This window comes from Natator depressus, chromosome 2 (genome assembly GCF_965152275.1).
Source record: "Natator depressus isolate rNatDep1 chromosome 2, rNatDep2.hap1, whole genome shotgun sequence".
NCBI lineage: Eukaryota > Metazoa > Chordata > Testudines > Cheloniidae > Natator > Natator depressus.
Genome location: NC_134235.1, coordinates 265,116,592 through 265,144,340, shown reverse-complemented (window position 1 = coordinate 265,144,340; position 27,749 = coordinate 265,116,592). Strand labels below are relative to the sequence as shown.

Below are 27,749 nucleotides of genomic sequence, written 5' to 3'. Positions count from 1 at the left end.
TGCTGGGGGGCGCTCTGCGCTGTCAGGCCCGGAGGTGCGGGTGGGGGGGAGGCTCTCAGGGTGCGAAGCCCGGAGGTGCCGGGGGCTCTGCGCTCCCAGGCCCGGAGGTGCGGGGGGGGGCTCTGCGCTGCCAGGCCCGGAGGTGCGGGGGGGCTCTGAGCTGCCAGGCCCGGAGGTGCGGGGGGGGGGGGGGCTCTGAGCTGCCAGGCCCGGAGGTGCGGGGAGCTCTGGCCCAAGTTAGGCGCTGTGGGGCCCAGCTGCGGGGGTGGCTCGGCTCTCTATTGGGGAGGGCCCTGGGGCTTGGCGCGGTGCATGCTGGGAGTCAGAGGCCCGCCGGGGCCAGTCTCTTCTGGCGATGGCGGGACGTGACTCTATTTCCCAGAGCGCGGTGGGGCCCGGCGAGCAGTGACGTCTCGCGTGGCGATTGGCGGTCGGGCCGGAGGGGGCGGAGCGTGCGCACGCGGTGGCAGCTGTTCTGTTGCGACAGGCGGAAAAGCGCGGAGGAGCCGGCGGCTGGTGAGGCGCGCGCGGCCGGCGAGGGAGCGGGGCCGGGGCCGGGGCCGGGGCCGGGGCCGGGGCGAAGTTGACGGGGCCTTGCCGGCGTCCGGCCGCTGCTTCCCCGGCGCCTCCGGGCGAGCTGCGGCCCGGCCCCGCCTCGGAGCCGGGGGTCAGCGGCGGCGGCGGCGCGTCCCGGCAGCTGCTCCGCGAGTTCTGAGACCGCGGCGCCGCTCCGGCCCTCCCAGCGCCCGCTGCAGCCTCGCGGGCTGCCGGCCAGGCCCCGGCCCCGGCCCCGGCCCCGGCCGCGGCGATCTGGGGGCCCGGCGCCTGGCCCTCCTCGGGGTGCGGGTGGCCTCGGAGGGGTCGGGGGTGAAGGCCTCGCTCCGAGCCCTGAAGGTGGGAGGACCCGACCCAGGAAACTGCGAGTGGCCCAGAGTTCAGAGGGTGTAAAGTGTCATGGGAGCCCAGGAGAGGGACTCAGCCCCGGGGTCTGTGCCGGGCCTTGGCTTCTCTCTAACGGGGCTCTGCTTCCTCTTCCTTTCGCAACTGTGCTAGCGCTGTGACCTGTAGCCATGCCCTCTGACCTGGCCAAGAAGAAGGCAGCCAAGAAGAAAGAGGCAGCCAAAGCTCGCCAACGGCCAAAGAAAACCCCAGAGGAGAATGGGGATGCTGAGATGGAGCAACAGGAGATGAAGAATGAGGAGGCCAATGGGACAGAAGGGACAGGTGAGAAAGGAGCATCCTTTCCTTTTCCTGGGTAGGTGCCTCCCAGCTCAGCACCGGCTGAGGTGCCAGTGCTTAATTACAGCCAGGGCTTGGCAGTTCAGAGCCCCCCACCCCTGGGCTTGCTGAATCAGTTATGGATGTAAAAATACTGCTTGAGCCCCGGCATCTTTTTCATTACAAATTAAGCACTGTGTGGTGCTTTCTTGCAACTTGACTGATTCAAGAAACCCTCTGTGGAGGTCAGATGCTGGCATCTGAGTTGCACAGGATATTTGGGTGTTGCCATGCCAACTGTAACAAGACTAATCAGTTATTTCCCCATGCTAATTTTCCCCCTACTGTTACTCACACCTTCTTGTCAACTGTTTGAAATGGGCCATCCCGATTATCAGTACAAAAGGTTTTTTTTCTCCTGCTAATAGCCCACTTTAATTGATTAATCTCGTTACACTTGGTATGGCAACACCTGTTTTTTCATGTTCTGTGTGTATATATATTTTCCTACTGTATTTTCCACTGCATGCATCTCATGAAGTGGGTTTTAGCCCACGAAAGCTTATTCCCAAATACCTTTGTTAGTCTCTAAGGTGCCACAAGTATTCCTCATGGTGTGTTGTTTGTTTGGTGTGTGTGTTTTTTTTGTTTTGTTTTTCACTAACCATAGTGACTCTGCCTGCTTAGCTGAGCAAGTGAGCTGCCTCTTTTCCTGGGGAACAGTGCTTGGGCAGGGGCAGACTCCCACATCATTTTGGGTGCTGGGGGTGGAGTGAGGGCTGCCATGGGGACCCTGGGTTAGTCCTTGTCTTTTGGCCTGTCTCCGCACACAGAGATAGATGCTTTGACGAAGGAGCTGGAGGACTTTGAGCTGAAGAAAGCAGCTGCTCGCGCTGTCACTGGGGTGTTGGCCTCCCACCCCAACAGCACTGATGTGCACATCATTAACCTCTCGCTGACCTTCCACGGCCAGGAGCTGCTGAGCGACACCAAACTCGAGCTGAACTCAGGGCGTCGCTATGGGCTTATCGGGCTCAATGGGATAGGTGAGATTGGGGGGTGCTGTGTGCATGTGGGGAGAGAGCTTCTCAGTGCTGGTTTGGAGAAACAATGCCGGGGGGGGGGGGGGAGGTCAGTGAACTGGTGGTGAGCTGTAGGATGCAAAATCTCAGTGATGCCGGAGAGAGGTGCCCCCTGAGCAGGAAAAAACAGAGTGAGACTCAGCCGGGGCAGTGCAGCAAATACACCTGCCCTTACCCCAGGGAGATCCAGGGGGAGTAAAACAGGGAAGGAAGTTAGATGGATTCGCATTGCAGCTTTGTGTTGTGTATTTAGCAGCATCGGTGTCACAGTGCAGGGAAGTCATGGTGACTATGGTTCCCTCCTTGAAATCCTGCCCTCTCTTGGCTTTTGTGACTCTGTCCTCTCCTGGTTCTATGCCTGCCTCTCTAATGGAGGATCCTCCTCCTCCGCCTTCCAAAGGTTCTGTGCGGTTTCCACAGAGCTCTGCCCTTGGTCCCTCCTCTTCTCTCTCTCCACCTTATTTCTGGGTAATCTCATATGCAAACACAAATTCAGCTACTATCTCTGTGTTGATGATTCAGCTCTTTACTCCAGACCTGTCTCCTTCTGTCCAAGCTTAAAACCTCAGGCTGTCTCTTTTGACATCTCGTCGTGGATGTCTAGCCATCAGCTCAAGCTTAACATGGGTAAAACAGAGCTCCTAATCACCCTCCCTGCTATCTTCTTTCTTGGTCACTATGGACAACACCACCCTCCTGCCTGTCACTAACGCCCATAACCTGGGAGCCACATTTGAGTTGGACCTCTCTCTAGGTCTTAATGTCCGGGCTGTATCTAAATCTGTCTGATTCTTTCTACATAATATCTAAGATATGGTCTTTCCTATCCATCCACACGGCTAAAATTCTCTTCCAAGCTCTCAGCATCTTGCTTCTTGATTACTGCAACATCCATCTCTCTGTTCTTGACAAATGCACTGTTGCCCCACTAACACCCATTCAGGATACTGCTACAAAGATCGTTTTCCTAGCCTGTCACTTTGACCATGTCAGCCCTCTCTTTGAATCCCTCCACTGGCTCCCCCTTCTCTTATCTCAAACATAAACTGCTTGTCTTCACTTTCAAGGCTCTTCATAGTTAGTCCCAGCTTTATCTATCATTTCTCTGTTTTGATGCCTGCCTCTGATCAGTAGATGCCAGCCTCCAGTGCCCACTTGTTACATTTTTTAACACCTTTGTGCGTTCTCCCAGGCTGCCCCACGTGCCTGGAAGGTGCTCCCCATAAATATCTGCAGAGCTACCTCCTTATCTACTTTCCAGACTATCCTTAAAACTCTCCTTTCCGATGATCCTACATAAAACTTGACTGTTAGTCTGCTAGTCTGCAGAGACCGCTGCCTACCACGTTGACCGATATTGTCTCATTGTTTCCTCATACTCCCCTGTCTGTACGTATCTGTTGTTTCTTGCCTTACACTTAGACTGTGAGCCCCTTGGGGAAGGGACTGTCTTTTTGTTCTGTTTGTACAGTACCTAGCACAGTAGGTTCCTGATTTATGAGTAGGACTCGTAGGTGTCTTGGTAATCACATAGTAATAACTGCACTCGCTTCCAATGCCAGACAGTAACAGGAGGGTGTTTGTCTGTCTACCTGCCTGTACATAGGAAAGTCGATGCTCCTGTCTGCTATCGGGAAGCGGGAAGTGCCAATCCCAGAGCACATTGACATCTATCACCTGACCCGAGAGATGCCCCCTAGCGAGAAGACGCCACTACAGTGTGTGATGGAGGTGGATACGGAGAGGGCCATGCTGGAGCGGGAAGCTGAGCGGCTGGCTCACGAGGACGGTAATGCTCGAGTGGGGTTCATGTAGGCAAGGAATCCCCTTGGGGAAGGGCCTCTTACTCAGGCTCTTCACCAAAGTTTTCACAGGGCATGAAGCCTGATTTCTGGGGAGCACTGCTCCTTCTCCAGCAACACAACAGCTCCTTCCATTCAAACTAGAGTGGAGCCTGCTCCCCTGGAGCTTGCTATGGGGTCCCTGCCTTGGTAGGGGGTTTGTGAACCAGGGGGCAGAGAGGTAGCCCCTAGCCGCTGCAGGCAGCAGTGAGGAGGGACATGAGTGGAAAGTGGGACACTGGTGGCGTCTCGGATTGGTGAGGTGCTGGCGCAGGTGCTGACTGGCGGAGTCTTTTCTCTCACAGCGGAGTGTGAGAAGCTGATGGAGCTGTATGAGCGTCTGGAGGAGCTAGACGCCGATAAGGCAGAGGTGCGGGCCTCCCGGATCCTGTACGGTTTGGGGTTCACTCCAGCCATGCAGAGGAAGAAGCTGAAAGATTTTAGTGGCGGCTGGCGAATGAGGGTGGCTCTCGCCAGGTGAGTGCTATGCTCAGTGTTCCCTCCCTGGAGTCTTCCCCTCTTTTGTTCCAGGCTGCTACATTGGAGGTGGAGAGATCTCTGGGGAGGTGGTGGAAGTTGCTTTCTGGACATCCACCCTCCAAACTGGGCTTGGGGAAACCTCTATTCACTACCTCTCTCCTTCTGGCCTCTGCAGAGCTCTCTTCATTCGGCCATTCATGCTGCTGCTGGACGAGCCCACAAACCACCTGGACCTGGATGCCTGTGTGTGGCTGGAAGAGGAGCTGAAAACGTAAGCGTGGCTGGAGGCAGCTATTGCTGTGCTCTGGTGCCTGTGCATCCTTCTGGGGCATCCCAGGGCAGCTTGCTTCCTGGAGCAATCGCTCCCAGTAGCTGTTCTGTAGGTGCCACCTGTGGACATGTCTGTTTGCATTATGGTGGCACTGAGGGCCTATTGTGATGGGTGCTGAATGGACAGTAGGAGAGTCCATGCCCAAAAGGACTCTCTGGGAGGCATTCCTGAATTAGTGTTTCCCACGGAGCAGACTAGGCCCTCCGAAAAGTGTGTCAGGGCCTCTTTCCTGTCCATTCTGCCCAGTTGTGGTGAGGGATCATTCTCTTACCTGGGACTGAGCCTAGGAGCTTTCCCTAAAACTCTTGCAGCACCTGGTTCTCTGTAATGGGAGGGAATCCAGAGTGGTTCGTAGTGGACATGAATCCTTCCTGGTCCCTGGCAGGGCTGCCAGCCTAGGAGTCTCATCCCAGTTGGGCCTCTAATAGCCATGTGGTGCTGCAGGTTCAAACGGATCCTTGTGCTGATCTCCCACTCCCAGGACTTCTTGAATGGCATCTGCACCAACATCATCCACATGCACAACCGCAAACTGAAGTATTACACGGTGAGTGAATGGGGCCAGGGTGTGGACAAGCACCTGGGATGGGGGAGGAGAAGACCCCTGTTTAGGCTACCAAATCCATCCCAGACCCATCCCTGGGTCCAGGGCAGGACTGTGCAGTCTAGAGAGCACCTCCTTGCAAGAGGCCTGGGCATCTTGTTTCAGCTATGTGCAGGGAGGGCGTGGCCTTTGGGAGCTGTCTCATGGCCTGTGGTCTCTCGTTCCAGGGGAATTATGATCAGTATGTGAAGACCCGGCTGGAGCTGGAAGAAAATCAGATGAAGCGTTTCCACTGGGAGCAGGATCAGATTGCCCACATGAAGGTATCTATTTAACTGGACTGCAGTTCTCAATCTTCCCCCATGTGCCCCCCACCATGGCAGCTGCCACAAGGTAATCCCTTGTCTCATTACAGAATTACATTGCACGATTCGGTCATGGCAGTGCCAAGCTGGCTAGGCAGGCCCAAAGCAAAGAGAAGACCCTTCAGAAAATGATGGCTTCCGGGCTAACAGAGAGGGTGGTGAATGATAAGGTAGGATGGAGAAGTGGGGCTGACTGTGGGAGACAAGGACTATAAATATGGCTGGAGAAGTGAAAATGAGCTGCAGCTGGGAATAATCATCAGAGCTGGAAGCAGGAATGGCTGGGGGGGCGGGGGCAGTGGCAGTAAATGGGGCATCAGCTCTAACAGAAGACTGGCCAAAGGAGAATGCAGGGGGGGGCTACTATACAGTGGCTTCTTATCCCAGCGTGGGGGAGGAGGCTTGTCCAACCCTCCCAAGGGATCCAAAGCAAAGCAATGAATGCTGAATGGCTTGGGGTGGGGGAGCAGCCCCTCCCTTCCGCTGAAGGATTAAAGTGGGGTGGAGACATGAACACACCTACCCCACAAAGGAAGCAGAATGGGTAGGCAGTCGCCGGCAATGGGCTGAATGTCACAGCAAACTTCCTGCTAGTGAGTTACAGGCCTGCTTGACCTGGTGGCTGTTAGGAGCAACTTGTAAAGCCATCGACTACTCCCTGGCATCATGGTGCTCTCTGGGCTCCACGGATGCAGGCAGCTGCTCCTCCATACTTGGAAGCCAAGTCATATTGGAACTGCAGGGCTCCCCTGGTACCCTGGGTGAGGCAGGAACTTAACATGGGGATGTGTTTTGTTCCCAGACTCTGTCGTTTTATTTCCCACCGTGTGGGAAAATCCCCCCTCCTGTCATCATGGTGCAGAATGTCAGCTTCAAGTACATGAAGGATGGGGTGAGTATTCTCTGTTCCCAGGCACACTTGGTGCTGTGCTTGCCTGGGTTGCATGAAGATTTCCCCCTCCCCTTGTTTGGGCCCTGAGGCCACTGGCCCAGCTTCCCCATCAGACTGTAGCAGACTGGGGAGGGGCTCAGCTCTTGCAGCTGTGGCTTATCAGAAGTGCCCAAGCTGGGCCTGCTCATCACAGTTTACCAGGTGTTTTGGGGCGTGACCCCTCTGATGGTCTCCCCTGTGGATTGCAGCCCTGGATCTATAATAACCTGGAGTTCGGGATTGACCTGGACACACGTGTGGCACTTGTGGGACCCAATGGTGCTGGGAAGTCCACGCTGCTGAAACTGCTCACAGGAGAGGTATGCTTCCTGTATGGCTGTTTCTCCTTCTCTTCCCCACCCCTACAGCCCTGGTGTCACCTGCAGCACCCAAAATGCTTCCTTGTACAGAGCCTCTGTTGTATTACTGTAGGTGGAGTACATGGGTCCAAAGAGTCAAAGATGAACACTGACTGGGTCATGTTAACAACATTAAACCATTTCAAACAAGGTTGGGGGCTTTGTATACATAGACTTCAGCCTGCTTAGTACCATGGCAATCATCATTAAAAATTTAAGCTTTCTATTAAAGATACAGAAAGAAGGAAAACAGTTAAAGCATTTGAAATATAATGTATTAAGGCTTTAATTTTAATGTTTCTTGTTCCCTTTCCTTTTAGCTGGATAGAGATTTTAGAAAACCCTTGTTTGATAGTCTTGTAGATGGTATTAAATAACTACCTAGTAATAACTTTTCTCTGCAAAGGAGAGAAGTTAGTTGAAATGGGTTGAAGCTGTTGTTAAAGTCCAATCCCATTTCCTAGAAAACAAAACAAGACAATTACTCACAAAGCGGGGGGGAAAGAACAGCAAAGAAAGAAAGTGCAGCGTCTGTCTCTGATGTTGGCATTCACTTGTAACTTCAGTACTGGAAAAACACAGGCAGAGCATATGGTCTTGGAGGAGCTGATTAGACTTGTCAATCTTGTACCAACATCAGGTTATGCAAGGCACTGCATTTAGCTACCTTTTCCTGGTCACAAGCTTAAAACAATGTTGCAAAATATACAGTCTTGGCTGGATAAGCAAGACTTGTATTAGACAGAAGGAAAAAGAAGAGAGATAGGAAAGAGAAGAAATAAGGTGGAGAAGGAAAAGAACACAAGGGAGAAGGGTGAGTGACAGTCTCACATCCCAGGTGGTTTTTTAGGATTAAGCTGGAGCTGGTGAAACTAGTGGTGTCATCTGGCTCCATCTCTCTGGCCTGATCTGGTCAGGACATCTTTCAGGATTAGGATGAAAAAGGTCCAGGTCCCAGGAGATGTTGGGGGTGGCAGCTATGATGGGAAAGCCAGCTCCTTCCCTTTCTCTAGTTTTTCCTTCAGCCAGCAGTGCGGTGGTCACATTTCTTCCCCAACATCTTTTCTTTAAAAAACCCTAAAAGGGGAGACATGGGTGGAATAGCCCATCTCTCTTTATTTTGCCCACTGATTAGGCTTAGTTTCTGACTCACCAATTTTGCTTCCCTGACTTTTCAGTTCCACCCTTCTCTTGTTTACAAAGCTTGATCTTAACACAGTCCCTGAGTTATATCAGGAGACATTTTGTTGAGACGAAAGACTGAATTAGTCCAATCAACACTTACTGTTATAGGTTATTGTGACACTGTATAAACTTTTATCCAGTTTCCCAGTTGAGCTCACAATTAGAATAAATTTGTAGGGGCAATTATTACAACACATGACCCATTCACTGACCCCAGGAAGAGCTGCCGCCGGCCCCCCTGGTAAAATAGGGTTGCAGGAGGGGAGATAAGGGGAGCCATGATAAGGTCATGGTTCACTGCTGCCACAGCCACTCAAGCCAGCTGTCTCCCATCAGCTGGAGCAGGATAACATGGGCTATTGTGGGAGGGGTGGCTGGTCTGCCATTCCCTTGTGAAATGCCTTTGTCTTCCTTCCAGCTGCTGCCCACAGATGGGATGATTCGCAAACACTCGCATGTGAAAATTGGCAGATACCACCAGGTAATCCCTGCAGGGGCAGTGAGGAATGTCCCAGGCTGCTGGGGATGACTACCTGGGAACAGAGGGGTCTCATCTCTCCATTCTTCTCCCCAGGCCTCTCCCCCAAGGCTGGCTTAAGTGTCTCTAGCTCCTGCTTGCTGGGTCAGAGGCTGTGCCTCCAGGTGAAGAGGCACCTCATTAGTCACAGCACAGCGCTTGGAATGGGGAAGAGCTGCTTCTCAGTGAAAGGGCTCTGGACTTCCTTCTAGCTCATGTCTCCTCCTGCTGCGTGTGGCTATTGAGCAGGCTATGTTGGCAACCTGCTTCCCTTGGAAGATGTGACAGTGCTGCTCTGGGCCTGTCTGTTTTGTCTCTGATCCCTTGGACTGGAGACTGCAACTCTGTGCCTGGTACAGCATGATGTTCTTTACCAGAGCTCTGTTTGATACGGAGGCTGCTTCCTTATGCCTTGTGAGCCTCTTACCACACTGAGGCACTGGCAGGTATGGGTTGCTGTGATCTGGGGATGGAGGTGTAACTGAAGTTATGCTTCCTGCTCCCCAGCTTGTACCCACAGAGGCGAAGAGGTTTGGGGGGCTGGGAGAGGCTTGCTGGCTATGAACTCACTCTCAGCAGGTGACTGGGATCTCTGCTTGTCCTGGCCTGAAGTTGCTCTTCTCTTTGTCAAGCACTTGCAAGAGCAACTGGACTTGGACCTCTCACCCCTGGAGTACATGATGAAGTGTTACCCAGAGATCAAGGAGAAGGAGGAGATGAGGAAGATCATTGGCAGATATGGGCTGACGGGGAAGCAGCAGGTAGGTGTGGACTGCAGTGGGCATCTATTCCATGGGGCCTCCTCTTGGAGTGATACTCGGGATGCAGAGCCACCATTTTCCTTTTGTTCACCTGCCAGCCATCTGGAGTTACTGGGCAGTGGGCTACACTGGGGAATGGAGGTGCAAGCCCTCTCCCACTTATGAGCTTGTGGCCCCAGAGCTACAGTGTTGAGCACCTCCTCAGTATTTAAAAAGGCTATTTCTAATCTCCCATCCAGTCTGTGGGGAAACAACTCAGTTAATCAACAGGGAGTGTGTGGCAAGGGAGCAGGGTCTCATGCTTGGCTCCAGGCTTGGTGACTATGGAATCACTCACACCTCACCAGCTCCTCTCAGAGTTCTGCCTCCTGGGCCTGTTAGACGCCCCAGATGGTTTTGTGTCACATCTGGTCCAGTTTAGTCTCCCCCTCAGCAAGTCTGTGCTGCTGTTGGAGACAGGATACTGGACTAGACTGACTTTGGGTCTGATCCTGCGTGGCCATCCCAATGTTCTGTGCCGTGGCTGGTGCCTGGGTTATGCCATTGGGATTGACTAGCTGGCTCGCTGTGTGGAATAGCTGTGGTGGCAGAGAAAGAGGATGTTTGTTTTGCTTCCTTTGGTGCAGTGGCATAGATCAGCTGGGATTCTTTGTGCCATTGGTAGGTTCTGACCACGGTGAGCCATAGTCATCTTCATGGGTGGTGTGTTACTCCTCCATTTGGAGAGGCTGTGCATGCCTGGACTCTTTGGCCTGCCCCCTCTCAGCCGCATCCAACCCCCGCGCGCGCCCCCCCCCCCCCAAGCCCTGCCCACGCTCTACCCCCAGACCCACCGACCAGCTGCTTACATGTGCGCACCTCTTTCTCGTCCCCCCCACCCCTTTCCCCCAGCCAGCCATCCACTCACCGCTTGTGTGCCTCTTCACTTCCTCCTGCAAGGCCCCCAAGGGTTGAGGTGAGGGCTCCAGCTGGGGATGAGGGGTTTGGAGTATGGGAGGGGGTTCAGGGCTGGGGCAGAGGTTTGGGTTGTGGGCTCGGGTGGGGCCGTGGATGAGGGGTTTGGGGTGCACCTGGACTGGGGCCGAGGGAGAGGCACCTCTCCCCACTGTGGCAGCTCTGGGCCGGGCTGGGGCCCTTGATAGGCTGCTGTCGAGCCGTGTAGCTTAGAGGGAACTTAGCCTACCACCAAACGCTTCCATCATCTCATGGAGCAGGTCATCAAGGAATCAATTTTGAAGCCCCTGGAGGAGAGGAAAGTGATCAGGAACAGTGAACATGGATTCACCATGGGCAAGTCATGCCTGGTCAACCTGATTGCCTTCTCTGATGAGATAACTGGCTCTCTGGATATGGGGAAAGCGGTGGACGTGATATACCTTGACTTTAGCAAAGTTTTTGATATGGTCTCCCACAATATTCTTGCCAGCAAGTTAAAGTATGGATTGGATGAATGGATTATAAGGTGGATTTGATTTAAATCAATTTGATTTAAATCACTAGTCAGGAAGACTCAATTTAATCATGGATTTCTTCATAAAAGTGCATTCTTGTTGGCTGATATAACCTTAATACATATTTCTTCACAACTCAGAGATAGATGTAGGTTTCATTTTTAGAAGGTACACACTATACATTTTTAAAGTGGTTTAGTGTGAAAACTTTTCAGATTAGTTTTACAGCTATATCAGAAAATGAATGATCATTTGGTTATTTCATTTACCAAAGGTAATTGAAGCAGATATTTATGAAGTCTTTGGGAGGAGAACTATCTCCAATTCAACAGATTAATCATTAATATTTGGAGTATTTTCTTGCCATGCTGTAGGAGGAGAACATCACCAGACAGACATTTAAATTGTTTTAGTTAACTAAAACATTATGTATTCTGGATTTTTTTTCTTCAACAGAAAACATAATAATTTAACAAAACAAGCACATGAATTTCTGAATTTAGTTAAACTTTCAAGTTTTTTAAAATCAGGTTTGTTTTTGTTAAACTTGTTTAAATGAAATTTAAAAAAAATTTAAATCTACTATGTCAGCCAGGTCAACATGAGAAACTTAAAATATTGACTTCTGCAGCTAACTCTGTCGTCGTCGTCTTCATTTTCCTGTTTGTTCATAATCTGGAAAAGAAAAACAAGCTTTCCAAACGATTTCTCAATTTGGAATGAATTAGTCCAAAGGAAGAAAATATTTTTTCTACAACGGCAGAAGAAGCTATTACTGTTAAAAGTGAGATTATCACTTCAACAGTCTCTGAATCCAAGTGCTTAAGTGACTTCCACCAGTTCACTGATGTGACTTTCTTTAAAACATCATCAGCAAACATATATTTCTTGAGTGTTTCACCCTTAGCTCTGAAGTTTATTATAGTTGGCATTATGGAGGGATGATTGCTGGATGTCCATGTCATAGCCAACTCCTCCTCTTCAGCAGTTAAGATTTGACCCTCGTACCAAGTATTGAGAATATTTGCAAGAAAATGAGCTGGAGATAGTGCTTGTCCCATTCGATTTTTTTTAATCCTTGTAATTTAACTCTGTCATTGCATATTTCTCTTTTTAAGCTCACTCAGTTCCATCCAAATTTCAACAGCATCAGCAATAAAACAGCTATTTCCCTGCATTTTGTTCAAGGCTACAGAAATAGGCTTCAGGGTACTCAGCATGTGTTCAGCATTTCTCTGAAGCCCAATGTTGAGAACTTTGGCTGTGACCATGACATCTGTTTTTTCACAATTTTTTGTTCACAAAGTGTCATCAGATTAGGCCAGTTCTTGATACAGTGCTCAAAACAGTCCACTACTGAGTTCCATCGCACGTCTTGTGGGAGAGTTAGCTTGGTTCCTCTCACTTTTTTCAGAGCAGCAAAGTGGTTGTTACGGAAGTATTTTTCAATTTCAACATTATTAGCTTTTATTTCTGGAACACTGAAGTCTTGGGCTAGGAGGTGCATCAAATGAGCACTGCAACCATATGTTGTTAGCTTGGGACTCTCTTCACTCCTAAATTTCTTCTCATCTTGGATACATTTGCAGCATTGTCTGTGACCAAGCTGCATACTAAACATTTGAATTTTTTTTTCAGTTTGGTATAGCTTTTACTGCTGCTACTTGTAAGTATTCTGCTGTGTGTGCATTTCCTGATGTATCAATTGTTTCTGTCAGGAAGACATTCCCTTCTTCTGTTGTCACACAAGCACATACAATGGGATCATTGTGGACATTGCTCCACCCATCAAGTCTCAGGTTAACAATTTCACCCTCTAGACCTTTTGCACGCTACTCAATTTCTCTTTCATACACTTTATCCAGCAATTTGTGTGAGACATCTGCTCTGTTGGGTGGACTGTATCCTAGTCTTAATGACTGAACCATGTTAATGAAGTGTGGGTTCTCAATCATACGGAAAGGAGAGTTTGTTGCATAAACAAACCGGGAAATTTTTTCATCAACTACCTTTTTTTATAATCTGCGGGTTCTTATCACAAACTTACCTATGGTTGTTTCTGGAAGATGGAGATTTTTTTTTCTTTTTGCTATAGGTGATATACTGTGGCTACGTGCCATACATGATATGATTTGAAACACTGTCATTGGCGATAACTCTGACACTACAGAAAATGATGGTGATCTTGAAGGTGGATAGTCTTCAGAATCCTGTATGTTGAGGATGGATTCTCCTAAACAAAATAAGTCAATGTAGTTATTTAATTATTATTACCATACTGCTCATTTAGTATTCCTTATTGCATTCACTGACACTCCATACTACTTTAAAGGTGAAATTGTAAAAGGAAGATCTGCCTATTTCAGCTATCTATTTTTTTTATCACAACAGCATCTAAAATGATAGTTGTTACTCTATGGTACTATATTTTTTGCTCAAACATGAGAATTCAAGAATAGTCCAGAAGGAAGACAGGCAGTCCTTAAGAAGTATGAAATAAAAATGTTTACCAGCCTGAAGATCCTGCATGTTCAGACATGTTCCTTTCATCATCAGTGCAGCTTCCTCCTGAGAAGGAATACTTCTCGTGATGTTGTTTCATTCGGGCAATCAGGCCTTTCCTTTCTTTGTTGCACTGTTTGCATTTTGCATGTATGCCTTTCTTACCCACAGGTAGAGGAACTTCATTAAAATTATTCCCAAACTGGGTCTCTCTTACAGCCTGCTGCCATTATAAGTTTTCCCTTCTAGTGAGAGAATGGTATGGTAGATCTCAAATCAATGAAGGCTACACTCAGAAAGACCTCAAGACTTCTGGAATATGCTGCTCAAACAGTTTCACTCTTGTTTCTACTGCCTGTCCCTCCCTTCTCACATTATCTCTAGACTACTTCTCCTTGTCCAGATCTATTCCGCCCCCAACAATCTTCTATTCATTGAACTTTTTGAAACTTTGCACTTAGAGAGAGAGAGAGAGGTAAGAGATTGACTGTGTACACAGATTTGCAGAGACACAATAGGGTTGAGGTCTGTTATTTCTCACCTTATTTATTTATTTTAAAACATTTGTGCTACTAACAAGTATGTTATCTGTGGAGACAAAAATCCCCAGTTTGAGAACTGCAAAACTAAGCATCTCTGATGGTATCTTCTAGACTGACCACTGAGTCCTAGTGGGTAGATAGAAAGATTAACCTAAATAATCTATACAGAAGCCCCTGGAACCACATAAGATTAAGTCCCTAATCCAGGAACAACTGGAACTCATTCACAAAACTTTTCTTAAACATTACATTAATATATTCTCATACTATAGAATTAGAATTTATATTCCCTATTCCATGAGGAGACATTATAGCTCAGATATATCTTAATTAAAACTATCTTTAGATAGGTTTTTCCCTCAAAAAGCATTTTATCCAAAAAATCTGATTTTTATCCACCCTGGAAAGCTGGCTAGATTGTTGGGATCAACGGGTAGTGATCAACAACTCGATGTCTAGCTGGCAGCTGGTATCAGGCGGAGTGTCCCGGGGTCTGTCTTGAAGTCAGTTTTATTCAACATCTTCATTAATGATCTGGATGATCATAGAATATCAGGGTTGGAAGGAACCTCAGGATGTCATCTAGTCCAACCCCCTGCTCAAAGCAGGACCAACACCAACTAAATCATCCCAGCCAGGGCTTTGTCAAGCCTGACCTTAAAAACTTCTAAGGAAGGAGATTGCACCACCTCCCTAGGTAACACATTCCAGTGTTTCACCACTCTCCTAGTGAAAAAGGTTTTCCTAATATCCTACCTAAACCTCCCCCACTGCAACTTGAGACCATTACTCCTTCTGTCATCAGCTACCACTGAGAACAGTCTAGATCCATCCTCTTTGGAACCCCCTTTCAGGTAGTTGAAAGCAGCTATCAAATCCCTGCTCATTCTTCTCTTCTACAGACTAAACAATCCCAGTTCCCTCAGCCTCTCCTCATAAGTCATGTGTTCCAGTCCCCTAAACATTTTTGTTGCCCTCCACTGGACGTTTTCCAATTTTTCCACATCCTTCTTGTAGTGTGGGGTGCAAAACTGGACACAGTACTCCAGATGAGGCCTCACCAATGTCGAATAGAGCGGAACGATCACGTCCCTCGGTCTGCTAGGACTGCTATTACTAAGGCAGTATGCCAATATACCATTAGCCTTCTTAGCAACAAGGGCACACTGGGGCTCATATCCAGATTCTCATCCACTGTAATCCCCAGGTCCTTTTCTGCAGAACTGCTGCCTAGCCATTCGGTCCCTAGTCTGTAGTGGTGCATGGGATTCTTCCGTCCTAAGTGCAGGACTCTGCACTTGTCCTTGTTGTACCTTCTCAGATTTCTTTTGGCCCAATCCTCTAATTTGTCTAGGTCACTCTGGACCTTATCTACCCCTCTCCCCTGCAGAAAATGTTTAGGGGGCTGGGGCAAATGGCTTATGAGGAGAGGCTGAGGGAACTGGGCTTATTTAGTCTGCAGAAGAGAAGAGTGAGGGGGGGATTTGATTGCAGTCTTCAACTACCTGAAGGGGGGCTCTAAAGAGGATGGCGCTCGGCTGTTCTCGGTAATGGCAGATGACAGAACAAGGAGCAATGGTCTCAAGTTGCAGTGGGGGAGGTCTAGGTTGGATATTAGAAAACACTATTTCACTAGGAGGGTGGTGAAGCACTGGAATGAGTTCCCTAGGGAGGTGGTGGAATCTCCATCCTGAGAGGTTTTTAAGGCCCGGCTTGACAAAGCCCTGGCTGGGATGATTTAGTGTGGGTTGGTCCTGCTTTGAGCAGGAGGTTGGACTAGATGACCTCCTGAGATCTCTTCCAACCCTAATCTTCTATGATTCTATCTCATCAATGAGAGGTGTGAGGGATAATAGTATATATGTAGGAAGAGAAAATGGAGGTCCCATTTACAGGATGGGAGACTGTCCTGGGAGGTAGTGACTCAAAAAGATATGAGGGTCACAGTGGATAATCAGCTGAACATGAGCTCCCAGTGTGACTCTGTGGCCAAAAGAGCTAATGTAATCCTGGGATGCATTAACAGGGGTATCTCAAGTAGGAGGAAAGAGATGATCTTATTTCTGTATTTGGCACTGGTGAACACTGTCCCGTTCTGGTGCCCACAATTCAAGAAGTGACAGATTGGATAGGGTTCAGAGAGGAGCCATGAGAGGGATGATAGGATTAGAAAACATGCCTTGTAAAAATTCTAAGTGGTGACTTGATTAGTCTATAAATATCTACATGGGGGAAGAAATCTTTAGTCATGGGCTTTTTGGTGTAGTAGAGAAAGGTCTAATGTGATCCAGTGGCTGAGCGTTGAATCTAGACAAATTCAGACAGAAATAAGGTGTAAATTTTTGACAGTGAGGGTAATTAACCATTAGAACAATTTACCACGGTGGTGGTAGATTCTCCATCACTGACCATTTTTAAAACACAGTTGGACGTTTTTCTAAAAGATCTGCTCTAGGCATTATTTTGGGTTAGTTCTATGGCCTGTTATGCAGGAGATCAGACTAAATTATGGTCCTTTCTGGCATTAAAATCTATGAATCTCTGGCATGTTTGTCCAACTTGATTTTACAAACCTCCAATGATCTATCCCTTTCTCGTTAGAAAGTTTTTCCTAATATCTAATCTAAATCTCCCTTACTGCAGATTAAACCCATTACTTCTTGCCTGCAGTAGGCATGGAGAACAATTGATCAGTCCTCTTTATAAGAACCCTTAATATTCTTCACATATGTTATCAGTTCCCCCCTCAGTCGTCTTTTCTCAAGACTAAATATGTCCATTTTTTTTAACCTTGTCTCATAGGTCACGTTTTCTAGATCTTACCATATTTGTTGCTCTCCTCTGGACTCTATCCATTTTGTCCACTTTTTTCCTTATATGTGGCACCTAGAACCAATGTTCCCTGTAATTTTATCCATCCATGTGCAGAATAAATTTTGTTATGTACACCCGGGTAATGTGCCCCACAAGTAGAAACAACAAACCTAGTTATGATATATTTATTTTTTAAAAGTTACCATAGGGATAATTACTCCAGCCAGGACAGGTGAGGCATTTTAGAACTCACTTAAATTTAATTCTTTGAGCAGTAAGAGCGAAATAAAAATTATGAAATGCATAGACCAGTCAAAAAACTAAAATAACACACTTTGAAAGAATATAATTACAGAGAATATATGTGCAAGAAGTAACAACAACAGTAATAAAAGTATGTTTTGGGAGGGGGTGTGTGTGTGTGAGAGAGAGACTCTGTCTGTCTGCTGGTTCTGAGACACTGTGCACTGTCTCCTTAAGGCACTCACTGAAAGCTCTCCTGCTCTGCTTGAGCCATGTCCTCTCTCTCCTGCTCTGCGGAGATGGGGTACATGGGCAGGGGAGAGACTGTGTGAGTGTTGGCTGCTGGGAAAGTCTCTGAGAGACCATGCGCTGTCTCTTTAAGGCACACACTGCCTGGACAGAAGGCTCCTTCAGACCTCAGAGCTGCTGCAAGTCCTGGCCCTGTCCCCTCTCCCTTGCTCTGTGGAGATGGGGTGCAGGGGAAAGGGGACACCCTGGCATCAACACCTCTCTTCTCTCTCTCTCTCTCTCTCTCTCTCTCTCTCCCTACCTCCCTCTGCTCTGCACAGCCAGCAGGAGGGTCCTGGGAGCAGCTGCAGGAACAACATGGCTGCAAAGCAGTGGGTGGAGGGGCACCTGAACACATGCTGCTGTGCGCAGCTCTGCTAATCAAGTGCGCACTTGAATCGCTCCTGGGCGGCCACCCGACAGTGCAGCTTACAGGGAATGCAGCCTAGAACTGGACCCAGTGCTCCAACTGATGCCTCACCAATGCAGAGTACGCCATGACAATTACCTCCCATGTCCCACATATGACACTCCGGTTAACACACCCCAGAATTAGCCTTTTTCACAACAGCATCACATTGTTGATTCATGTTCAATTTCTGATGCACTATAATCCCCAGATCCTTTTCAGCAGTACTATCACTTAGCCAGTTATTCCCTGTGTTGTTGTGCATTTGATTTTTTTCCTTCCTAAGTGTAGAACTTTGCACTTGTCCTTATTGACTTTCATCTTGTTGAATTCAGACCAATTTTCCAATTTGTCAAGGCCCTTTTAAATTCTAATCCTGACTTCCACAGTGTTTGCAACTCCACCCAATTTGGTGTCATCTGCAGATTTTGTAAGCATACTCTCCTCTCTGCTATACAAGTCATCATTAGTTAAAACATTGAATAGTACTGTTGGACCCAGGACTGACTCCAATATGCCCTCCCAGTTTCACATCGAACCACTGATAACAGCTTTCTGAGTATGGTCTTTCAATCAGTTGTGCACCCACGTAATAGTAAATTTATTTATACCACATTTCCCTAATTTTCTTATGAGACTGTCACATGGGACTGTCAGAAACCTTATTAAAATCAAGATACATCGCATCTGCTGCTTCCCGCCTATCCACTAGGCCAGTAACCCTATCAAGGAAGGACATTGGGTTGATTTGGCATGATTGTTCTTGACAAATCCATGCTGGCTGTTCCTTGTCACCTTATTATCCTCTAGGTACTTACAAATTGATTGTTGAATAATTTATTTATTTATTTATTTTTTTGCAATATCTTTCCAGGTATTGAAGTTAGATTTGACTGCTCTGTAATTCATGGGGTCCTCTTTGTTCCCCTTTTTAAAGATAGGTACTATGTTTGCCCTTCTCCAGTCCTGTGGGACCTTGTCCATCCTCCATGTGTTCTCGAAGATCATTGCTAGCGGTTCTGAGATTGCTTTAGCTAGTTCCATAAGTACCCTAGAATGAATTTCATCAGGCCATACCAACATTACTACATCTAACTTATCAAAATATTCTGTAACCTGTTCTTTCCTTATGTTTGCTTGTGTTCATTTCCCCCCTTGTTGTTAATACTAATTGTGTATCTGGTCACCGTTAACCTTTTTAGTGGCGACTGAAGCAAAATAGGCATTAAGCATCTCAGCCTCCTTGACATTATCTATTGTTAGCTCTACTTCCTTACTGAGGTAGCGGTTACCTTTTTCCTAATGTATTTTAAAATAGCCCTCTTCTTATTGCCTTTTGTGTCCTTTGCTGGATGTTACTCATTTCATGCCTTAACCTTTTTGATTTTCTCCTTACATTCTTATGCAATTCTTTTCTATTCCTTTTTTAATCTTGTCTCCTTGAGAGAGTGCCAGATCTCCTGAACTCCTTTTTCTCTTAGGTTTTCTTCCCATGAGACCTTTCCTGCCAGTTCTGAGTTTGTTTAAAATCTGCTTTTTTTGAAGTCCATTGTCCTTATTCTGCTGCTGTTGCTCCTTCCTTTCCTTCGAATCATGAAATCTACCTTTTTAATGATCTCTTTTGCCCAAATTGCCTTCCACCTCCAGATTTGCTGCCAATTCCTCTCTGTTGGTCAGAATCAAGTCTAAAAAGGCTGTCCCTGGCTACTTGCTCCACTCTCTGAAACAAAAATTTGTCTGCAATACATTCCATGAACTTATTGGACATAGTCTATTTCGCCATGTTACTTTTGCAACAGATATCCGGGTACATTTCCCCCATAACTACCCAGTCTTGTGTCTTGGAAACTTCTGTTTGTTCCAGAAATGTCTTATCCACTTCCCCTTCCTGATTTGGTGGTCTATAGTAGACCCCTACAATGATGTCACTCCTATTTTCCAGCCCCCCTCTTTTTTTCTTTACCCAGAGACTTTAAACTGCTGCTCACCTTCTGGACCTCAGAACAAGTGTGTATATTCTTGATGTATAACGCAACACTTCCTCCCCTTTTCCCAACTGTCCTTCCAAAACAAGCTATACCCCCTATAGCAATATTTCAGTCATGAGACTTATCCCACCAAGTCTCTGATGTCAGTTATGTCATAATTTAGCTTGTGTACTAATACTTCTATTTCTTCCCATTTATTCCCCATACACCTTGCATTTGTGTATAGACATCTAAGATGCTGAATAGATTCCCCCACTGATTTCCCTCTTATTGCTCCTCTGACCCTACTGTAACTTTCCAAGTCCTCTCACCCTACCCTTGCTATCTAGCCCCTCTGTTAAGGTTGCCTTAATTATGCATACTGTGGGCTTTTATCACCTGCCCCCTTTAAACCTTAGTTTAAAGCTCTCCTCGCTAGGTTGGCGAGTCAGTGTGTGAAGATGCTTGTCATGTTGAGTTGCTTGTCCATTATGATCCCTAAATCCTTTTCAGAGCGATTGCTTTCCAGGTATAGTGTCCTGTTCTGTCAAGCGCTGGCGTGCATCCCTTCTTCCTAGATGAAGAGCTTTGCATTTGACTGTATTAAAATGCATTGTTTGAATGATCCCAGCTTACAGTGCACTCCGGATGGCTGTATGTCACTACCCAGTCCTCATAATTACTTTCACTCTGCCAATCTTTGTCATCCACAGATTTATCAGCAGTGATCAGCCTAGGACTGATCACTGCAGAACCCCACTAGAAACTTTACCATTGATGATTACTTTTTGAGATCTATTAGTTAGCCAGTTCTTAATCCATTTAATGTGTACCTTATTGATATTGTGTAGTGCTAATTTTTTTGTTCAATGGCTACAAAAATGAAGAATACTGCTTCTACATGGTTACTTTTGTCAGTCAAATTTGTAATCTCATTTTTTAAAAAAATGAAAGATGGTATTATATTCCTCCTCATCTAATTTTTTACTGATTTGAATCCTGTCAGCTTTTCCAGTTCCCCAGCTTTTAAAGATTTATGAAAAACTAACAGTGGGCAAAAGATCATCTCAATCAGCTATTATAGAACTCTATATTGATTTAAAAATATTTAATCCTAGCAAAGTCGTCTTAATATCCTCAGGTAGACTTTTATTTAAAGTGAATTTTATAATGTGGTATTGCACTACTGTGGGTTCGGCTCTGATGGCTACAGTTTCAAGTTTAACAGAGTGAAAGCTGCCTGTTCTACTTGCTTCAGATGTAGAGTCTCTAGGCACACATAAAGACCAAGGATAGTGACCACACAGACATTCACAAGTACAAGGTCTAGTCTGTTTTATAAGTTTTATTAAAGTTACAATTAAAAAGTTATGATTACCCAAGCATATAGTTACAGATATAGTTATACTCACACCCTAAATAATAGTGTTAGGGTCTGATGGGTGTCTCATGGATTGATCATCAGTAGAGGGATGGTTCCTGCTGGACTTTTCCCATGGGAATCTCAATTTTCCTGCTCTGGGCACCCCCTTTTTATAATGTGATTCTGCCTATTCCTATATTTTCCATATGTCCATAAAAGTGTCAACCCTCTTTTTCCCTATTGGTCTGGTGTACCCTAGAAACTTAAGGGACCCTGATTTCTGTAGGCTGTGTAGGTTCTCTTTATTCTCATTAGCATTGACATTCAACCTGTATCCTGTAGTTAAGGCATATGTTGGCAACAGATGTGCCTTTTCAGCATTTTTATGATTTAAAATTAATCTTCTGGCTAATTTTTCCCAATATCACCATTTGGTACCTTTCCCCCATCATCACGGGGCATCGGGTTATTCGTTGGTCATTTATTTGTGTCAGCATTTCTTGTCTCCAAGGCCTAAAATAGCTAAGCTAAAATCTTGCAGGCCTCGGCCTACAGGTTCTTGCATTTCAGCTTGTCTGTCTTTTATATCGAATATGTGATTCCCTCTAAGGGCATGTCTACGCTTATTGGGGATCGATGCCACTGTGATCGATGTACCGGGGGTTGATTTAGCACAGGGGTTCTCAAACCAGGGGTCGGGACCCCTCAGGGGGTCCCAAGTTTCTTACATGGAGGGGGTCGCAAGCTCTCAGCCTCCACCCCAAACCCTGCTTTACCTCCAGCATTTATAATGGTATTAAATATATTAAAAGTATTTTTAATTTATAAGGGGGGAGTCTCATTCAGAGGCTTGCTATGTGAAAGGGGTCACCAGTACAAAAGTTTGAGAACTGTTGATTTAGCGGGTCTAGTGAAGACCCATTAAATCGACCACAGATTGCTCTCCTGTCAACTCCGGAGCTCCACTGGAACAGGAAGAGTAAGTTGATGGGAGAGGGTCTCCTGTCAACGCAGCGCAGGGTAGGCACAGCAGTAAGTCGACCTAAGCTACATCAACTCCAGCTACGTTATTCACATAGCTGGAGTTGTGTAACTTAGATCGACTTACCCCGGTAGTGTAGACAAGGCCTAAATACTGATCAATCTTATACTTCCAGAATTCTACAATGAATCTCTGATAGAACATACTGCTACATTAATATAACGTGTAAATATGAATACACATATCACACAATCAGTGAAGAATAAACTAAAATCATTGGCTACCCTTAGTTACTAATGGACGAAAAAGTAGTTCGTTCATGTGATGTGACTACATCATCCTGCTTTTTTTCCAAATATGGTGCAGAAATATTTAAGACTGCTGCCTCTTCCTCATTAACAGTTTTACCATCTTCATCCAGTAGTGAGCCTGCACTATTGCTGGGATTTCTCTCGTTCATGGCGTAGTTAGAAAAAAGATCCTTCTTCTTGTTCTCAATTCTGCCAGCCATACATTTTTTTTTCCCCTTGGTCTCGAGCTTCCCTTATCAATATACCAAAGTCTGTGTGCTCTGATGCTATGTAGTATTGATGCTTCTACTTCTAACCCACAGATTATCATCCCCTGGATGGCCACCAATTTACACATCATAGACTAGAAATCTCTTCTGTCTTTAGCGGGAATGAGAACATGCCACGTGCAACACAGGTCACCGTGACTATTTGATTGTTGGCCATACCCACTACCTGGGGTAGCATGGTATCTAAACAGAAAGAAACGGGTCCATTAGTTGACAGGGTCCCTGTCTGAAGGCCAGTTGTAGGATCCTTTTTTCCTTCACCTCATGGTCCATGTGGACTAGGTTTTTTGTGATGAGGCATCTTTAGCACTGGAGGTTGGAAGGGAACTGAGCGGCTACACTGCACCCTTCACTCCCCCTTATTTTTGGATTATTCTTGGATCTGTCTGTGATGGACTTTGCGTCTGCTTGGTTTCCCATCCATATACTAACCTAGCCTGACCTAGCTTGGTTCTAGATCTGACCCTTGGGTCACAGTACAAAGTGGTATGAACTTGTCTTAAGTTGCAGCCACTCTCTGAAGTGGAGTTCTGTAGTATTTATTTAGATGGAATGTATGAGCCTAAACAAGGTTTGGAGTGTGGTATACAGAGTCCTTAGTCTGCTTAATACGATGGAAAACACCATTAAGGATGCTTTTTAACCTTTTTATTAAAGATACAGAAAAGAAAGAAACAGTTAAAAGTATTTCAAATGTGAAGTAGGTAAGGCTTTCCCGTTAGCTGGAGAAAGGGTTTTTAGAATGAAAAACACCTGCACACACCGCTGCCTGTCTCTTCAATGGTATTATAGATGATAGTCTCTCTCCTTTTGGGGAAAAGAGAATAAATTAAGTTGAAATGGGCTGCTATTAACATCTAATCCCATTTCCTAGAGGGGAAAGAACGGAATAGCAAAGATAGAACATGCAGCTTCTGTATCTGATATTGATTCTCACTTTCAACCACACTACTGGAAAAACCAGGGCACAGAACATGGTAGTCTCAGCCCCTTCGAGACATGGCAAACTTGTACCAGTGTTGGGCTGTTTAGGACCTTGCATTTAGCTAGCTGTTTAGTTGCAGTGTTGGAAAAGATGCAGTCTTGGCCAGCTAAGCCACTCTTTCTGGACAGAAGGCAAAAGTGGGGAGAGAGGAAAATAAAGTAGTAAGGTGGAGAAGAAAAAGGACACATTGGTGGGTGGGGGGTGGTGTTTGGGATTCAGCCCATGCCAGTGGGATTGGCAATGTCGTCAGGGTCTCTCTCTTCACCCAGGAAATTTCTTGGTGTCAGGATGACAAAGGTCCATTGATAGATATTACAGTGGATCCCAGAAGATGGAGGGCAGTCAGCAATTATCATGGTAGCCCATCTGTCGTCCATAAAATTTCCTCCCAAAGGCTTTCCCTTTAAAAACCACAAAAGGGATTGATGGGTGAAATAGCCTGCCCTCTTATTATTTTGTCCATCAAGTAGGTCTAATTTCCAACATATAAATTTTGGTTAATTGATTTCCAATCCCACACTTCTCTTGCCTACCAGGCATATTAATATAGTCCCTGAATTATATCAGTAGGCCTTTTTGTTTGGACTAATTGAGTCATTTAGCTTTAGCAGCTTATGTAGATTCCAAGGTCAGAAGGGACCATTATGATTAGTTAGCCTGACCTCCTGTATAACACAGGCCAGAGAACTGACCCAGAATAATTCCTAGAGCAGAGATGTTTACAAAAAACATCCAATCTTGATTTTAAAATTGTCAGTGATGGAGAATCCACCCCGATCCTTGGTAAAATGTTCCAGTGGTTAATTACTCTGTTAGAAACTTACGGATTATTTCCAGTCTGAATTTGTCTAGCTTCACCTTCCAGCCATTGGATTGTGTTATACTTTTCTCTGCTATTTTGAAGAACCCATTATTAAATGTGTGTTCCCCATGTAGGTACCTAGAGTGTAATTAAGTCACCCCTTAACCTTCTTTTTGTTAAGCTAACACATTGAGCTCCTTGAGTCTATCACTATGAGGCATGTTTTCTAAGTTTTTAATCATTCTCGTGGCTCTTCTCTGAACCCTCTTCAGTTTATCAACATCCTTCTTGAAATGTGGACACCAGAACTAGACATAGAATTCCAGCAGTGGTCACACCAGTGCCAAATACAGAGGTAAAATAACCTCTCTGCTCCTGCTCGAGATTTCCCTGTTTATGCATCCCAGGGTTGCATTAGCCATTTTGGCCAAAGCATTGACTGGGTGCTCACAGTCTGCCGATTATCCACCACGCCCCCCCCCCCCCCCCCAGCCTTTTTCAGTCACTGCTTCCCAGGATAGAGAGTCCCCTATCCTATAAGTATGACCTACATACTTTGTTTCTAGATGTATAGATTTACATTTAGCAGTAGTGAAATGTGTATTATTTAGTTGTGCCCAGTTTACCAAGCAATCCAAATTGATCTGAATCAGTGACCTGTCATCTTCATTATCACTGCCCCAATTTTTGTGTCTTCTACAAACTTTATCAGTGATGACTTTTGTCTTCTAGGTCACTGATTAAAATGTTAAATAGCATAGAGTCAAGAACAGTTTCCTGTGGAACCCTACTGGAAACACAACCACTCGATGATGATTCCTTGTTCAGTTACATTTTTGAAAGCTATCAGTTAGTCAGTTTTTATTAATTTAATGTGTGCCATGTTAATTTTATTATTCTAGTTTTCAATCAAATGTCATGTGTTACCAAGTCAAATGTGCTTAATACAGAAAAGGCAAAAACTTCATTATTGTTGATGATTCTACTATGTCCACTTAATAGTGGACCGGGCCCATTGTCAGGATACTTTTGTTTCTAATATATTTTAAAACAAAACTCTTTCTTATGGTCCTTAACTCTGCTTGCCGTAGATTTCTTCTTGTGTCCCTTTGCTTCTCTTATCAATTTTCTACAGTTCCACACTTCTAATTTTATATTGATTTCTATCAGTTTCCCCTTTCTTCTGTTGTGGGGTTTGTTTGTTTTTTTTATAATAGCTGCCTTAATTTCCCCTCTAAACCACAGTTGGGTTTTTAACCAACTTGGCCGCCTTCCTCTATTGTGGCTTTTTGGGCATTTAGGAAGGTGTTTCTTAAATGATTCCCAATTATCATTTAAATTTTTCTGATTAAATATTTCCTCCCAGCTGATTTGGCTCTTAATTCCACAAAGCTAAAAATAACTTTCCCTGCTAGTTGCTCTAGGAGAAACATCCAGTCACTCTGAAACTGAGGGCAGCATTTAGGGCTGTGGGTAGGATGTGGCCCTATAATGACCTTAATTAATTCTGTACCTGATAGGACTTCAAGCATGAGCAGCATCTTTGACTGCTCCATGTTCCTGCTTCAGAAATCTGCAGGACCCCTGGTGCAGTGGTGGGGGAAGGGTTAGTCAAGACAGGAGCCCACTGCAGCTGCCCTGCTGTGATGCAGAAGTGCTGCCCATGGAGAATTCAAGTTCTAGCATGCAGTACTCCATCCTGACTCTCATGGGAGGACCAGTCTATGGGAACTGGTGCAATCTGTGCCTCTGCAGAGCTGTAAGCATTGTCTGTTTGGCAGGTGAGCCCCATTCGGAACCTCTCGGATGGGCAGAAGTGCCGTGTGTGTTTCGCGTGGCTGGCCTGGCAGAATCCCCACATGCTCTTCCTGGATGAACCCACCAACCACTTGGATATAGAAACAATAGATGCTCTGGCAGATGCCATCAACGAGTTTGAGGGAGGAATGATGCTTGTCAGCCATGACTTCAGGCTCATCCAGCAGGTAAGGTGGGGGTGGGGTGTTTCGTCAAGTACTTTTCTCAGCCAGTAAATTGGGAGTGGGGCGTCTGTCTCTATCAGACCCACTCTAGCTCAGCCAGATGTGATGGGCTGGATGCATGAATTCCTGGGTGAGATTCTGTGGCCTGTTATGCTGATCACCTAATTTGGCGTAACAGCTATGAATGTGCTTAGCTGAGTTAGTGAACTGCTGGCAGCTGCTTGCCTGCTTTGGCTGGACAAAAGGGGACAAGGGAGCCTGGGCCCCCCTGTGGGGTGGAGAGGGAATCCTCCACCTAGTGCCCCTGCAGAGCAGCACTAAGGACCAACTTCCTATGTTTTCAGGTTGCCCAAGAGATCTGGGTCTGCGAGAAGCAGACAATCACAAAGTGGCAGGGTGATATCCTCGCTTACAAGGAACATCTCAAGTCAAAACTAGTGGATGAGGAGCCCCAGCTCACCAAAAAGACCCACAACGTGTGAGTGCTGGAGGGGTCGGTCAGGTGCTCTCCCTAGAGACTGACACAGCGGCCAGCCTGACCCACCCTCCTGCTGACTGGAATCGACTCTGCTGCTATCTCTGTGGTTCTGTTCTAGCATTGCTGCAACATTGCTTCTCCTCGACCCCCGCCGTATCTCCACATCTGGACAAACCCTTCCCTTCTATTCCAACTGCACTCAGGCAACTGTATCCACAGCTGGATGGTGTCCTATCCTACATCAGACTTTCCACTCCAGTAGGCTGGAGTCATGGTGATGGCAGTAGGGAATCTGACTGGCAGTGATACAGAAGTGGAGACCCTAGCCCATCTTCTCACCCTTCACCCCCAACTTTCTGCTTCAGTTTAGAAACTTCACTTCAAACTCCTCAGGCCTTGATTTGTTTTTTAATGGTTATTTAACAGTGTAATTACCAGATCTGCCTGAGAATCCATCAGTCAATAAAGAGGAAAGAATAGTCTCCTGCTTTCCTTCCTCTTCCTGTGAGGTTCACTGGGCGTGAGAGCGTGGAACTAGCTCTCAGTTAGTGCTGAGCTTCTTGGGTTTTAGTGCATGATACAGGGCCCCATCAGCACCCTGACCTGGACCTGGGGGAAATGCTGGAGTCTTTCCTACTGACACCAAATGCCCCCTGTTAGTACAGAATAGTCTTCCAGTACAAATAAGTAGAATGGGGTGATGAGGCAACTATGGGTAACTGAGCTGCAGAGGCACTGAGGTGAGTC

At 46.3% G+C, this 27,749-nt stretch overlaps 1 protein-coding gene across 3 annotated transcripts; it reads left to right on the top strand.

The window, feature by feature from the left end:
* Positions 1-382: 382 nt before the first annotated feature.
* On the top strand, positions 383-27,749 carry ABCF2 (ATP binding cassette subfamily F member 2). 3 transcript variants are annotated; one of them, XM_074946659.1, is made up of 15 exons: positions 383-516; positions 1,054-1,224; positions 2,052-2,264; positions 3,907-4,089; positions 4,447-4,618; positions 4,797-4,892; positions 5,397-5,499; positions 5,724-5,819; positions 5,912-6,031; positions 6,664-6,753; positions 7,002-7,112; positions 8,755-8,817; positions 9,486-9,614; positions 26,324-26,527; positions 26,869-27,749. In XM_074946659.1, exons 2-15 carry the CDS (start codon positions 1,071-1,073, stop codon positions 27,004-27,006), a joined length of 1,872 nt encoding a protein of 623 aa, XP_074802760.1. In that variant the 5' UTR covers positions 383-516; positions 1,054-1,070; the 3' UTR covers positions 27,007-27,749. The 3 variants fall into 3 exon arrangements, with proteins under 3 accessions (XP_074802760.1, XP_074802762.1, XP_074802761.1); XM_074946661.1 differs by lacking the exon at positions 2,052-2,264; XM_074946660.1 differs by lacking the exon at positions 383-516 and having other exon boundaries at positions 850-1,224.